Source organism: Ostrinia nubilalis, chromosome 12, assembly GCF_963855985.1.
Source record: "Ostrinia nubilalis chromosome 12, ilOstNubi1.1, whole genome shotgun sequence".
NCBI classification, from domain to species: Eukaryota; Metazoa; Arthropoda; class Insecta; order Lepidoptera; family Crambidae; genus Ostrinia; species Ostrinia nubilalis.
This window is the reverse complement of record NC_087099.1, coordinates 7,809,649-7,826,193: the sequence shown is the minus strand read 5'-3', so window position 1 is coordinate 7,826,193 and position 16,545 is coordinate 7,809,649. Positions and strand designations below refer to the sequence as shown.

The following is a 16,545-nucleotide window of genomic DNA, read 5'->3' as shown; positions in this document are numbered from 1 at the left end:
TTTTTTTGTGAAAAATATCTTTATTTGTATAAAAAAGATTATTCTAAGTAATTGGTGTAAGTATTCGGGATACATACAAGTGGCTATATGCCTCTTAATTATTTTCTTTAGATACATGCCCAGATCTATAGTGGCTCAATAGCAATTACAAATAGGCACAAACTTTGGCAGATTCTCAAAAGTATGTTACAAAACTCTTCTCCGACCAAAACTAATTATTTGGACTAATGTCAGCTAGAAAAATAAAGATAGAGTCACAATTGATCATTTGATAAAAAACTAAATTATGAAAATACATGCGATCGTCTATCACCAGCTGGAATTGGCAAAAAAATATATTTTTTCCAGGCCGATCCAGCAACAGAACACGTCGAATAAGTTAAGTTATTAATTACAAAATTGCTAAAATTTAGATACCTAGAGCCAAAACAGTTCAACTTTTGACTTCTGTGCCATTTAGACTGAAATCTTGGTTTTCTTTCAACGGTTTTTCAGCGTCGTTTTGGTTAAAATTCTTCAAAGGCACCTCTTTCTTGGGGACTTCTTCGGTGTTTTGAGTCATCTTGAGCCGCAGCTTTTTGCTTAACATATAAGCGCCCACTTGTAGTGAACTCATAGCGATTGCTGGTATCAGCCACGCATCTGGCATGGTCGAGACAGTTCTGCTGTACAAATATGAAAACGACGGGGAAGACAATGTTTGTGTCCCTGACTCCAGCGCGCCAAGAATACCGAAAATTTTCCCTGAAACAAAAAAACATGACGATTTAATCTTTATCGCGGTACTTACATTTATTAAAATCAGTGATTAGATAAGCGTTTTCAATTGTGACTGTTTTGTTTACAACTGCTTGTTTTCAAAGGATTGTGAAATGGATTGTGATGTCATCAGTCACGTGTTTATAACATAATAATTCGTACTGATGTGACTCAGAAATGAAACAACTAGGCGTGTGGTATAAAGGTTGGTGAGCTTAAATTCCCAATACATTTAAGAAAAGTACGTTAAAGAAATGAAAAATCACTTTGTGCTATTATTTCCGTTATAGTTTGTCTAGAACAAAATTGTATAGCAGGTTTAAATTATCGTTATTTTCAAAAAATATATGTATGTAGGTAATATGATTTTTTTTTGCATTGTCCTATAATATAGGACTTACCTCGTATCCTATAATATAGGTCGTGACTTCTCACATCATAGTTTCATGTCTATAAAAGATGCGCCAGTTACTATGAAATGTTAGTCGCTATTTTCTACTCGATAAGATAATGTAATGCCATATCAACAGTTAATTTCTAAGCATGTTTCGTATAAAATCAAAGGTTTTAACAATTTTAATTCAGAATAAACAATTGGTGTGATGTGTGTAATTCAAATCCCAAAACTTCTTTTTACCAACTGCCCCTCACTTCTAATGTTCGTCTAGTGACCTATATTTTATTTCATTATGAAAGATCACTTTCCTAGAATTAACTAATTTCGATAAGAGTCATTTTATTCAAAATATAAAAAGTCTACAAGGAAAATGTGATTCATACAGTAGAGCGCTACTTCTTAACGCCTTTTAACGAGTTTCCATTTTCTCTGTCACTACCTATTTTCATCTCGCTGTCCAGGAAAGGGATGGCAACATTCTAAGCCACTAATAACTTTGTTGGAAGAAGCCTGCAGTTACTCTACATACATAGGTACTAGCTTTTACTGACTGCTTCATCCGCGTGAATATCGGTATGTCACAGAAAGTCGTAAGTATATCGTGCATGTCGCTTTTTCAAAACCGGGATAAAATCTCTTTGACAAATTGTAGTTTAAATAAACTTTATATATCACTCTATTTGCTGATGAAAATCGCATGAAAATTCGTTCATTAGTTATTGGAAGGAAGGAACACACCAGTTCAGCTTATCTATCTATATAAATAAAAATGAATTGATGTTCGTTAGTCTGATTAAAACTCGAGAACGGCTGGGCCGATTGAGCTGATTTTGGTTTTAAAATGTTTGTCGTAGTCCAGGGTAGGTCTAAACGGTAGCAAATACGCGCGCGATATTGTTTTTCTGTGACAGACAAAATTCCACGCGGGCGAAGCCGCGGGCGGAAAACTAGTCGCGAATAAGTAGACAGACGTGGTGAAGGACATAGTTTTTTATTATATTAGTGCTACTGAAATGCACTTGCAACTGGTGCTAGCGGTTTACTCCAATTGCAATGCGGTGTTTTAGATGGAGATTTTGTGGGTGTTAATTTATTAAAATCTTTCAGGCTGTTTACTATATAGGTTATGGAAGGACATAGTTTTACCTATATGTTTTACAATGTAGTGTTATTATTGTTACATACCTTGTTCTGTTGGCAGGATTTGCTTGTTGATTATAGGCCTGTGCACTACTAGCGATCCCTGGGATATAATTCCCACCAAAGGAACTGTAGAAAACAAAGTAAAGTATTATTATAGTATTTTTGAGAAAAGAGACAAAATCTAAAAAGTAAGTCAAATGTAACAAGACGATACATATTAGGTTAGATTTACTTTAATTAATTGAATTACAGTAATAAAAAGAAACAGAGAAATTCGGTCGGAAAATCAATAGGCGGAAAATAATAAATACTTAGGCGCAGACCACCGACTTTTAGTAGGCCGATAGATCGACAAAACGGTGGTCTGCGCCTAGTCTAAGTATATTGATACTTACTTGCAAATGCGAAGATTATTGATGATGCTATAATAAGCCCAAATTGGGAGATAATAAGAGATATGCAACTTAGGGCTCCAACCACTTCGTCTGACAGCCGGAGCCGCCGCTTTAACACCGTCAAAATCAGGAGAGTACCTAAAAGCAAACCATAAGTAGTTTTTATTAAAGATATTAATTTGTAGCTGACTCTACGTAGCAGCAGCAGACGACGGACCCCACGCAGAAATGCACGCTAAGACGCCTGCTGCTACTGCGTGTAGTCGGATTCGAATCACGGTTTTTGGTAAAATATAAATAATTTGTAAAAACAAATTACTAATTAGTCCTGTTTACCACTGGTGGTAAACTTGTGTTACGAGTAGGTATAATGCATTGACTGTTAATAAGACAAAACAATAAACTACTGTAGATGGAATCTACGATAGTAAATCAAATAATAAATTCTACTGCAAACGATTTTATAATACTTAGGAATATAAATAATGTACCTATTATATTCATTACATTGTCTGTGTGCTTATAAATCTTATTGATGCATAAATTCACAATTCACATGTCAACAGAGCTGGTTAGATATAAGCTGCACAAGCACATGTCTCTTTTGCAGGTATTGTCTTCGTGAGTAAATAAGTAGGTAAATATTTGAAAATACAATGTAGTTTGTTGTTATTGATAGTAGTAGTGTGTTACTTACCGATAAAACAAATGACGTTCTTGTAGGCCAAATAAGAACCATATAGGATGTCATCCATATGGAACTTGTATCTAAAGTACATGTAGCCGAGCAACGTGTCCGCTGGAAAAATAATGGATAAGTATTATTACTATGTTACAATTTTTATGCTTCAAACTGTATCTAATAGTAATTGGGTGGCTTAAACACGATTTAATTCGAAATGATACATTAATTCCGAGGTTGTAGTTGGCTTCAACATATTCGTCTTGCGAAATCTTTTATTTTAGTTTAACTTTGTAATTGAGACTTAAAAGATCTGCGAATAGTCATGACATGATGTGGTATATTATTGTTACCATACAAGCTCATAAAATATAACATTTTAAATGGTTGTGTTGACTACCACTTGTTAGCAATCATCTCATTATCATTTTCCTAGTGTAAAGCGGCTTGTTTATGTATCACAGACCAATCTATCATTTAATCGGCATGATTATCGGTACTTATAGGTCGGCAACAGCCGGGCTAGCATAAACAACACTTAAAACGCGACAAAATAATGACTTAAAATAAAGGTATTCTAAAAATCAATAAAATGTCACGAAAAAATATTAAATCGTAGTAAGGTTATTAAGTTACTAGGGCTAATAGGGATAAACTTTGCGTTATTTCAAATTACGTTGTAACTGTGAATAAAACTTACCAGAAATATACATTCTGTCACATAATGCAACGATCATCATGAATATTATGATGGTTCTCCTATACCCTTCTCTTTTCCGCACCAGACACTTGACTGCGTTGATGGGGAGTCTCCAGTCCAGCACAGAAACCGAATTTTCCTTGTTAACCTTCACATCCTTGACCACCCATATAACGTACACTAGAGACAGGAACTGAAATAAGAATTTAAGATAGTTATAGAATAAAAACACCTAATAATAATGGTAAATGATTCAAGAGATCCATCCACAAACAATATAAAAATATGATTTTGTAAGTAGTAAATCCAAGTACTACAAAGAAATGTAAATAAAAAAGTATTATGGAATTTCTATATCACAGACTTTAAGCTCTATCCAATTAGGTTTTTTAAATTGGTTCAATTGAGAATGGAACCTTAACCTCTCACTCAATTGTTCCTTTATTATTGTAGTTAATTGAATTAGAATTGCAAGATTGATGTACAGAAGTTCAATTTGCTAATTTATGACTTGCTCGGTCTACTAGAACTCGGTCATCTAGCTATCTTTTTGACACACTTTCTTAGTATCAGTTTTTCATTATAATAGGTTCCGATTTCTATTTTTTTTCAAGTTGTTTGTGCTTAATAAACGAAGACGAAGTGTGGGTAGGCCTCTCACTAGGTGGACCGACGATCTGGTGAAGGTCGCGAGAAGTACCTGGATGCGGGCAGCGCAGGACCGGTCGTTGCGGAAATCCTTGGGGGAGGACTTGTCCAGCACTGGACGTCATTTGACTCAAACGAACGAACTGTTATGAACCTCAATAGGATTAGCTTTTTAAACAAATGAAATTCAATAATAAGGTTGAGACAGCCGTCTAGTTCAGATGGTAAGATGAGACTGGTGACTGGATGCGAGGGACGCAGGCTATGGGTGGAAAGTGATGAGTGGGCAAAAGGTGAATGGGATAGTGTGCAATAAAGGGTGCGAGGGCTACCTGTAACAGAACGAACGAGTAATCAGAGCGTGTACCTGCAGTGTTAAAACAAGGGGAAACACACCGTAGAATCCGAGGTGCCGGTAGAGGCGCGGCCCGCTCACGGAGCCCACCACCTGGGCTACTTGCAGCGTTGCGCGATGCACGCCCATGGTGCGTGTCACGTCGCGATTTGTGGAATGGCACACCTGGAGATATACACAAAATCTTTGTTTTAGTTAGGTTCTTCTCATATTACGAGATCTACAAAGCTGGACCAAGTCACATAGAAACTGATGAGTAATGAATATTTTGGGTATTTCATTTATGAGAGGTGTTGTGAGATAGTTTTAGATTAATGTCTCTGCACTAAACGAATGACTTACAGTCGTGCAGTGACGTGATTTTAAAAAGGAGGACCTTCTCAAAACCACGTAAGCATAGGAATGCTGAATGGCAACAGCTATACAACTGACTTAACAAAGTCAGAAGGTTAGAGAAGCTACAGAATTTACAAATGAGATAAATTATTTTTGTAATTATAATAAAGATAAGATTTTATTAAGAGAATCCACTACTTGCGTGCACATATTTAGCTTCGAGGCAATGGTAAGTTATAATAAGAACCTCTTCATTTTGTTGAAGTCGGTAAAAAGAACTCATCATACTCACATCTCCAATATAGCTAAACGATGCTGCTGACAGTAGACCAAAATTTCCCCCCATCGATAAAGGCAGCTGCACGGCATACAGCACCACCCAAGTAGGCGCTCCAGGGAACGTCAGTAGCAGGAGGATGGTCAGCGTCATGACGTTCATGCCGACCAAAGACATAATGAGCAAGGGCTTCCGACGCCCGCTGCAGTCGCTCCAAGGGCCCACGAACATCAGAACCACGGTAGAGATGAAACACCCCACGAAAGTTCTGCTTACGTTGTAACCCGCCACTATTTCTTGACTTGCTGCCTGTAATGTTATACATTCTGGGTTATGAATCTTTATAATAAACCGGGCAGCGCAGGACCGTTAATTGTGGAAAACCTTGGAGGAGGCATTTGTGCAGCAGTGGACGTCATTTGGCTGAAACGAACGAACGAACGATAGAAGTAAACATCGTTTCATTGAAGATTTGGTTGCCCTTACGAAGTAGAAGATGATGATACAGTTAACACCATTAGTGGATAGAATGGTATCCCCCGGCAATGGTGACGGTGCGCAAATCAAAATCAAAATTATCTAATCAAAATTATCTTTATTTAAAGCATTTCCTCCGCGACAAAAAAAAAAGTATGAAGTTCCTTCGTAGGTAATAATGTGATGGTGATTTCCTAGACACCGTTAAAGAACGGAACCCGAAAGTTTGAACATTTGTACTCAACAATACAAAAGACATTGTATATTTAAGGGGAAAAAGTTTGCTATAAGTAAGAAGCATTAAAACTCTTAAAATTGTCTCAACGGAATACAAATAATACAAAACAAGGTAAGAGTAAAAGTTTTAACTATACATATTAAACGTTTGTAAACTCAATTTAGGGGATAAAGTTTGTTCACTTGAACCAATTTAATTTTAAAACAATTTAAAAAATGTCTGACAATTCAGTACGTGTATACTGTAAGTATAGGATAAATAGTTAAATATTTGCATGCTGCTTATGCTACAATGTCGTATTATATTAATTAAATAGTTAATTGTCATGTTTGCTCTTTCTAATAAAAGCAGTCTTATTTGAATGTAATGATGAGATAACATCCACCTACTCATAAAATAAAACCTAAATCTCTACTTACTTATTTCCGGGTGATAATATTTCATGTTTTTTTTTGTAATGAACAAACTTTTATGACTAAAATTCATGTGAAGTGAAAAGCTTCAAACTTAATATTTCCTCTTGTAATGCTCGAATCTGTAAAATTACAGGATGTGCACTGTAATGCTCGGTTCGCCTCCTTCACAGCGCGACTCTCTGACGTTACTTTACTGGCAAAAGCTGCAGGTGAGAGAGCACCTTTATTTACTGGGTACACCGGTGCCACACGTATGCCGCTAACGCTCGTACCAACGTTGGTTAGTTAATTTCGTGAACTGTCACCAACGTAAAGATGTCCGTTAGTGCCAATAATATTTTCTAGATCCACACGTTGAACTAGTGCTGGCATTGAAATTTTTGATGGGGCCAATGTGTAGAGCCGGCCTTACAGATATATTTGGTCAAGAAAATACGAGCACCGTTGAGTTGGGATCAATGTTGGGGCCAACGTATAGAGCGGGCCTTTCTCATCAAGTTGATCAAGAAAATACAGGGCCAACCAGGGCCACCAACCTCAGCGGCACGGAATTCATCTCCAACCCCTCGGTCGCAGATGCTGTGGTTCTTCCCCAAGTCGACTGTGCACGCCGTCCTCAGGTAGAAGTTCTGTAGCGAGGTCTGGCCTAGAGTGATGGCCATCATGGAGCCCAAAAACACAGGCTCCAGGATGATCTGCCATTTTTGATTATCCTCCTCCTTTCGGGGCTCGGTATCCTTTGGGGAGTCTGGGCTGGAATTGTTAATGATATTAAATTAAACTAGTGTTTATTTTAGCGCAAATTAATCCATGGTAAGTTACGTCGGTTAAAATTTGGGGAGATTAATAAAAACTCTAAAAGGGACTTCAAAACTTCCTAAATATCCTACTGATTTTTTATCAGGTTCACAGTTGATTTGCGATGTCAGTAGTTTTAAGTAAATAACAAAATAATGACGAAAATGATGGCTTGGAGAGCCTTTATGGAATTGTAACTATCTATTACAAGTACTTAATTATAATTTAAGAATCGCACTGCAATTAAGGTACTTCGGTGTTTACCTTGAAGTTACACGAAAAAGTTATTAATTATGAAAATTCACATGTTTTCCTTCTTAGTTTGTTCAGTTTTGTATGAAATACTTATTAAAAAAGCATAGGTAGGTAAGTACATTGTTTGAATATTGATTAAACATATTACAAACAATTATAGTTACAGTTAAAACAATTCAAACGTAGGTATGTACATTAATTGAAAAAATTAAAAAGCAAAAAATACGAACCTCAGTTTTTCCAGCTCATGTAAAACCAAAACCGATCCCTCAGTCATGGTAACAGTTAAAAACAGTGAAACAAAACAAAAGCTACATCACAACACGACCGCTCAACACGTGTGTCTCGCGATGGACTACTTTTACTAATAGCCTGATAAGATATATTTGCGAATTAGATATTTATCTACATCCAACACAGTGATGACTGCCGCTACAGATAAAATGCACTAATGGTGATCTGTGGACGCACATGCTTATACCCTGCACCCGATAACGACACTGGACCGACGATGTTAAAGTTCACTCCACTCCAGGCAATTTTAAATGATTACGCAATTGATTCGGTGACATGATAGTGGGTTTGTTATCAGTGTAGAAAGGACACAAGATAAAAGTGGTGTAAACTGAATCCTTTGCTATTTGTTAGTTAGTTTGTAATCAAAAATATTTGATGGAAATTATACAAAACGCGTTATTTAGGTAGGGTAAAGATAACCTAGACAGTGAAATTAACATACACACCGACATTAATGTTGATTACATAGTAATTTCAACCAACTCGCTAAAGTGATGGTACCTAATTATAAGACTAAAGATATTTTTACTTGTAAATAAAATCTAACTAATTTGTTTATTTAAATCTTATTTGTACTTATTCACAATGAGACTAATTTTTAAATATTAGGCATTATATTAATCTTTTACCCGAGTCATAGTCGGTCGCTACGTGATGGAAATCACATACACAGCGCGGGCGCCGCGCTCGTCAAACCACCCGGCGACGACGAAAATACTTTACTAATTCACGCATGCAAAAAATGCTGAAGGAATTCAGAGAACTCAGAATATTTAGCGAGGATCATTGTATTAATTTTTTTGTAGCTTGCCTTTGGCCCAAAAGATCATAAGCTGGACCAGAACCTTTCATCATCTTAACAATGTCCATCTATTCAACAAGAGACTTTGGAGCCGATTTTCGCAGAAATGTTTCAGTCCTGAAGAAGAAAAGAAAGAAAGAAATTCCGCAGTCATGTGTGTTTGTTAAACTGGGTTCACAGCCCTGGGTTTGTACTTATTATACAATGTAGATCATTGTAGACAAATAAGTGCCACACAATAGACAATACATTTTAATGTACTTAGTTATCAGTTAGCACCAATGTACTTAATTTTCAGACTGGTATGAGACGCCTTAGGTTTCAAACATGGCATCGAATTCTGCATTTTCAGAAATAAGTTTTTATCCCTCTTACGCAAAGACAAGAATAAGAAAGCTATAGTTATAGACACCACATGGTGAGTGATAATTAACTTTTTTAAAAAATAAAACCGACTTCAAATGCGTGAACACAAAAAAAAACTAAAAATTAAAAATATTGCGTATCAAAAAGTTCATCCCTAATTTTCCACCCTTGGGGGTGAAATATTTTCTTCAAATTCGCATAAAACCACCCTTTTGATAATACCTATTCAACAAAAAAATAATCGTTCAAATTGATTTATAATCGGCGGAGATATTGCGTATAAAAAAGTTCATCCCCAATTTTCCACCCTTGGGGGTTGTTTTTTCTATTATTAAATTTAAATGGGACCACCCTTGAGGTATTACCTATACGCCGAAAAAAGATTTGTTCAAATCGGTTCATAATTGGTGGAGTTATCGCGTAACAAACATAGAAAAAAAAAAACATACGGGTCGAATTGAGAACCTCCTCCTTTTTTGAAGTCGGTTGAAAATACGGAAAAATCTTTGCATAGAAGCTCTGGGGATCTGCTTGTTTAAACAAAAACATGTTTATCATGGCGATGACTTTTTGTTTTTATTTTAATACGATAATTCGAGGGTTCAAATGTACAAAACGAATATGACTCAGGAGTTTGGGTATGGGTGTGGGTATTTATCAAGTTACAGTCTGTGCCATCTACTTTACTCCACCCTATCTAACGATCTGGAACGGACCAAAGTCTGCCAAATTCACTGGTTCTAGGAAGACTGGAAATGCATATCTAATCTCAATAAACATGAAAAGAAAACTGCCGTAAAACTGTTGTAAAATAGTTGTCTGTTAGATATGTCACCGTAATATTGTGAATTCTGTCAGATTGTAATCTGACGTAGTTAAATTACAATGTAACCTAACCTAACCCACTGTTAATTTACAATCTCACGCGTTATATTATAAACTGAGAGAGTTCACAATTTCGCGTTGACAGATCCAATAATATCTGAAAAATTATTAAGATAACATGTATCTACCTTACCCACTTGTATTTAAAAAGTAGAGTTAGTCAGTGGTTTAAACTGATTAAATGGACCGTGTGACAGATAAGACTATAATGTAATCATTTATTTATAGAGATAAATCAGCATCCTCTTAGTCCCTTACCTCATATACGTAAAATAGGAAAGTAGGTATTTTATGTATAGGAAGGAAAGTATTTTATGTATAGGAGGTAAAGGACTTAGATTTGAATTAAATGTGCGTAAAAATGGCTCATGGTTTTTCATTTCCATTGAATTTCTGCAATCAAAAGCTTTCGAAAAGAACAAATGACTGACCATGAAATAACTTATTTACGTTATAACAGTAATATACGAGGGGTGTTCAAAAAGTTATGAGTGACACAAAAATCTGACAAAATTGGGAAGATACCTTAATTCTTCTCTAGAAACAGGTAAAAAATCATTTATGTTCACCTTTGCGTTTAAGAATTACATTCACCTGAACACGACCAGTCGACCAGATTTAATCCTAAATGATAAATATTATAAACTAAACATATGTTTTTTCAGTTTTTTAAAAACAAATAAAAATACTGTGTTGAGTTAACCTGGATATTGCATTCATATAATTTTTGTTTTAATTACAAAACTTTACAGCTTGCACTGACACGGAACGTAATAAATGCGTTGCGTTGCTTAATATTCCAACTTTCTATTCTCTAAACCCAAAATGGGCCTGAAAATTGGTTTCACGGTTCCTTTGTCTTCATTTGAAGATAATTGTAGCGATTTATAATACCTGGACAGAGTGACAAGGCATCATTTGCAGTCAATGAACGACATTGTCTTTACTCGGTGTACAGGCGTTGCAATATTTTCACGGCCGAGCGTACTGGTAGGTCTAAAATAAAACAGTTGAGTATCTCGTTTGGCCGTCTACACGCGTACAATTCGCGTAACGCGTTTGCACGTAATCATTGCGTATTAATTAGATCACAGTTTGGATACAACACTACGTAAACAGTGCTTCTAAAAAACAAGTGACATCTGAAATATTCGGACAATTTAGAAATTCAAATTCTTTTTTTAAAATGGAACGTTGTTCTTCAATTGTTTTTTAAGTTTTGATTTAAAAAGAAAACACAACTTAGTTCATGTGAAACAATTAAAAAGTAGTGAAGTACCAAAAATAAAACAAAACAATTTAAAAAAAAGTATAAATAATAATATTATGATGGAAAAATAATAATTATGTCAATTGCAGCTGTTTAAATTATTCGTTGAATTGATCAACTGCGCGTGAAACAAGTTAAAATATTACTGCGCGGCAATTCGCGTTTTCGTTTATTACATTTTCTAGCTAGGGCAATTGATTTGTATCGTAATCGTAACTAGTATTAGGTAATATGAACTTGACGGCGGAATATCTTTATTTCAGTAGGATGGCACGCTACGGTATATTTAAAAACATACTTGCTTAACTCATGAAATGAGTGATTAAATGAATAAAAGAAATACATAAAGTGGTTTGTATAGAGCAGCTCGATAGCAAGTCTTTGCCAAAAATGGCTAGTCTAACAGTTTCTATACTTAAAATAGTCTCGAAATGTTGATATTAAAGCTACAGTACTTAATTTTTGACAATATTTTTTTGTGGAATAATAGTCTTTTCAAAGGAAAAGACTGTTGTACATTATTTGGAGGCCAATAAAGGCGTCATTAAAATCAATTGTTTAATTAATTGGTAGTTTTGACATCATTTTAACTTATTCAGCTATCCGACAGACTGACTCTACCTGGTTTATGTTTCAGCATGTCCATAATGACTAATCAGTGGCGTTAATTAGACAATGCTATCTGCAAAACTAGTTTGAAATCACCCACGTTTCAGGCGGAAGTTCATCTGCAAGCAAAAGTACACCTTAAACTTGTATGTTTTAAGAGTCGTTTCTTACAGATAGAGCGCTGAATTCAGTCTTACAAAACGACCTTAATCGGTTCAGTTGGCACAGAGTACTTTGTTACAGGCGGTACATGCCTCAAAAAGTTTTTAAGTGTACAAAGTGTGAAACTTAGGTGAATTGTGAAAATCTTTAAAGTGGTGATAAATTGTGAAATACGAGCCTCCTAATATAAGACAGGCGAATTAAGGCAACTATATTACTCTTTAAAATAATGAAACAATACCTACCTACTTCTACTTCACTATTTCATCCGCTGATCTAAGCAAAGGATACAAACGTCATCATTTTACTTATAAAGAATGTATTAAAATCCACGAATAAAACTAAATTTAGGTAACGATTGTTGTTGTTTGATGATACAAAAAAAAATCTTGATAAAAATAGTCCGGATACAAAGTCCAATAAATTAAACGATGAAGACCTAAATGTTTATTTGAATAAAATGCATTAATTAGAATACCGGTGAATGAACAATAGCATGAATATTCAAGTTTCAAGTTAACGATTACACTGTAATTCGCCCTAGTTAAAATTTTCACTTTTTACAACCTTTTCAACCATGTAAAATCTAAAAATCAGTACATAGGTTTTTTCAGAAACGTTCAACCACGTAGATTTTCAAAAGATTCTTTGAAAAGATCACTTGAACTGTAATATTTTATTAAAAGGACTCCTGTCGTGCAAAGCTGTAAATAAAAGGTTTTGGTAGATAAGTAGAACGTGAGGGAAAGGGCATGCAATTTAAAAATAAATACCATGAATTTTTAAATATAATTTTAGGAACTGCGTGACCTCTTTCCCTTTTCCTAAACAGAAAATCAAACGGGTAGAGTCCAATATTATATCTTTCTACAAACAAAACGATGATTTACGGCGACAGAATACAATTGAAAATCTACCCCACATCCCACTGATGGATACATTCGATATGTGTCAGACCCTGCTCAGCAAAATCTTCTTGACCTAAAATATCTTGGGTGTGGTTTGAAAAGAAATATTACTTAAGTCTAAGTCTCAGACGAATCTATCTTAATGATTATGTTCAAATTAGTTTTGCATTGGTTGCTAATCGTATCTAACAAAATAATTACGATCGAAACACTAGACTCATTAATTTAGCCTTCTGAATCATAATACCTTGATTTATGTGCTCTAGAAAGCTAAGAGTGTTGAAACATGGTTCTAACTTTGCAAATGTGGTATTTTTTTATTTATTTTAAACTTAAAAAAACTGTACAGAAAACTGTACACGACATATCTGACAAAAAAAACAATTGTCACAATGCTCAGTCCCTGGGCACGAGCATCGCAATGATTGTATTAACATTCAATGACAACGCTGTCCATATGTGGTCTGCTGACCGGCCTTGGCAGAGCCTTAAGTATATCGAATGTAGAGTCGTAGTCTCAAAGGATTTTAGTGTACAATAGCATAATGGTCTCTAGAACTGCTAAATTGATAATAATAATAAATAATAAATCTTTGGACAATTTCACACAGCGCCAGCTAGCCCCAAAGTAAGCAACTTAATGCTTGTGTTATGGGTGCTAGCTTAACGGATATACTACTTGTATACTTTTTTTTTTTAAATACATACATATTATACATAGTAACACCCAGACCCGTCACAGAAATTAAAATTCATCACTTCAATTTCTGCCCGGCCGGGAATCGAACCCGGGACCTCTCGGCATAGTAGTCCGTTCTGAACCACTACACCAAACGGCCGACATTGATTGATGATTATTGGCACCATGAAACCAATTGGCTGTCTTAAAACAACAAAATAGTATAAATCCATAAATGAAACTAAACTATTGAATAGTTTCTGTGAAAATTGCTCGTGATGGACGGACAAACTTAAGGAACCGTGAAAATTCCCAAATTCTATAAACAAGAGTCGTTTAAATTACATTAAAATACCTTTTATAACATTTTTTGAAAACATCAATTTGTATTTATCCCTACATTTTCGTATTCTTATTAATTAATTCAATATGACACAGCTGCTGGGATTACATCAATCCTAAGAGTCATCTCATCCATAAGGCATTGTGTGCCTACGCGCACACTCTTGACCTTCAGGTGCGCACCGTTTACAGCACCTACGATAATCTGCCATGATAAATAACGTTAATTACAGCATGACTACGGTGCCCACTCAATGGCTATTTTATAGAATTTTGTTGATAGAATCTAAAAAATGTAGACTTTGCCGTTAGAAAATTAACTATTTCAATTTGTACCAACAAATCATCGACGTTTTTCCTTTATTATCTTTCAGCTGGTGATAAAATAAAGTGACTTAAAGTACTCTAGCGTAGACATAGCCATTTCGTCTTTAGTCATATTCATCACGATATATGTAATAACACATTTTGTTTTGGTGCTAAATCTTTCGGATATTAACTACGCACGCAACTGAATGCAAAATTAAATATGTGACGTGAGTCACACTTCAAAGGGTAGCTCTGAAAGCGCCTTAACGAGTGGGGTAGAGTAGGCGATGACGCTGCTTATAGCTGCGCGACTCGGTTCGATTTCGTTTCAGTTATATAAAACTATATCATCCCCTCGAGATTCGCGTTTCTGGTAAAAATTGCTTTGGGGAGTAATGTAGGTTTTATAAAAGAAAGATTTCTTAGAATTGGATCAGTTGTTACTTATCTCTATAGACAAAATGTTTTTGCTTGTCCTTTAAAATAAATGTCAAAACCGTGCGTTATTTTGCTCATATAAATAAGTATAGCAAATGAGATGAAACAATGACAAACTCTTTAATGATGAATATAAGTACATCAAGCAACAAGTAGTAATCTAGTACTGCATTAGATTATTTATTTGGTCTAATGAAGAACCACTAAGATCGGAAATTACGATGAAATTGAAAAGATCTATTTTTAGCAAAGCAATCTATACCGCTGGCTAGCAGGAAATGCAGCCAGTCTCAATGGCGTGACGTCATTATATTGATCTCTGTTCACTGTCATTGCGCTGTGGTTCTACTACGTCACAGATGCGCACGCATTCAAGAAATACCTTATTTCTCGCCAAAATCGGCAACTCTCCAGCTTAAAAACTTTTTACGTTACAACAGTTAATTCAGTTGACACAATTTACACGTACTACAAAGGAGAATATGGAAATATAAAAATAGCCTTAATTTATGCTGGTAACACACGCATCTAACATGTAGACGTAGTGATTGCTCGGTACGAGAAAATTAGAGCGCATGCGTAGAAAACATGGCGACGACCTCACTGCAGGGTGGTTGTTTTTACAGGGTTGAACTGACCTCAATAATTCTCTAATCTCTAATCCCGGACTTGATTCGTTAAGTTAATTCAAATATTTGCTCACAGAACGGTTATAGTGCAGGAATGTGTTTGAAAATCGGAAAAGAAAAGTAAATGAAAATTGAAACGAAATGCGAAAAAGACAAATCAAAATTAGGGAAGACGTTTATATGACAGTACAACATTTTCATCGGTCTTATGAAGTTGATGAGTAGGTGCTAAAAGACATACGAAGTAATTCGATTTAAAATATTTTTTGCGCTGGTCTCAAGTATCGTACTTTAAAAAGAGGTCACTGCACCGAGCCCGGCCCTGCCCGAAATTTGCATTCGGCTTTCGTCGGGTAGGTTCGGGCATTTCCGTGAGTCCGCCTTCCAACCCTTGGCGAGATGCCTCCACTACAGTCGGAAAAATCTTTACAATATTTTCCGTTAATTTCCGCGTAATTTCCCTTTCCTGTGTGAAAATCATGTGAATAATACGTTTCAATTTCATATCAAAGTCAAATTGTTGTTTCTGTCGTTTAGTTCAGTGCCTAGTGATATATTTGTTGTGCTTGTTACCGTGGTGTGGCGAAAGAACCAGGGATACAAAGGTATGGAAAATCATTAATTAGAATGTTCAGAAATACCTACTCATTAGTTATTGATACCAATTTGTCGCGATTTGTTGCATAATTCTGATGGGAATCTTTACTTATGAGGTCGAGCTAATGTGTGTTTATGTAAACCGATAGATTAGTTAGTAATACTAGTTTTTATTTATTTTCATGTTGTAAAATCCCAAATTAATAAGCATCAACTTCAAATGTAGAGTATTTAACTCGGTACTTTAATTCGCGTTCCTTTTTCAAATTAGGTACAAGTAAATCCGCCCTAACTCGAGTTAAAGGCTCGTAGGGACACAGATTTTGAAATTTTGTAGATTTACCATTTGTTGCCGTAGATTTGGTAACTGAGATAA

General features: G+C 35.4%; 2 protein-coding genes across 3 annotated transcripts in view; one reads left to right on the top strand and one right to left on the bottom strand.

Annotated features, from left to right (window-relative positions):
- On the bottom strand, positions 1–8,390 carry LOC135076880 (probable peptidoglycan muropeptide transporter SLC46). The gene is made up of 9 exons (XM_063971370.1): positions 8,107–8,390; positions 7,360–7,576; positions 5,708–6,001; positions 5,092–5,244; positions 4,077–4,269; positions 3,392–3,493; positions 2,695–2,832; positions 2,342–2,425; positions 1–744 (listed from the first exon to the last, which is right to left on the bottom strand). Exons 1-9 carry the CDS (start codon positions 8,151–8,153, stop codon positions 434–436), a joined length of 1,539 nt encoding a protein of 512 aa, XP_063827440.1. The 5' UTR covers positions 8,154–8,390; the 3' UTR covers positions 1–433.
- Positions 8,391–11,273: 2,883 nt separating this feature from the next.
- LOC135076878 (uncharacterized) overlaps positions 11,274–16,545 on the top strand; it is a 92,921-nt gene continuing 87,649 nt past the window's right edge. The window contains exons 1-2 of one of the 2 annotated variants that reach the window (XM_063971365.1): positions 11,274–11,291; positions 16,110–16,177. The gene's annotated coding sequence lies outside the window, so the exon portion shown is untranslated. Of the gene's footprint in view, positions 11,292–15,961; positions 16,178–16,545 lie in introns of those variants that run through there. The other variant, XM_063971364.1, reaches the window with a different exon arrangement.

What these genes read in the sequence shown, in the direction of transcription:
- LOC135076880 (XM_063971370.1), bottom strand. Translation starts at nt 8,153, where the DNA reads ATGACTGAGGGATCGGTTTTGGTTTTACATGAGCTGGAAAAACTGAG. An exon ending in CATGAGCTGGAAAAACTGAG is followed by an intron (nt 7,577 to 8,106) that starts GTTCGTATTTTT and finishes TAACAATTCCAG; the next exon opens with CCCAGACTCCCCAAAGGATA. An exon ending in GAACGTCATTTGTTTTATCG is followed by an intron (nt 2,833 to 3,391) that starts GTAAGTAACACA and finishes GTTTGCTTTTAG; the next exon opens with GTACTCTCCTGATTTTGACG.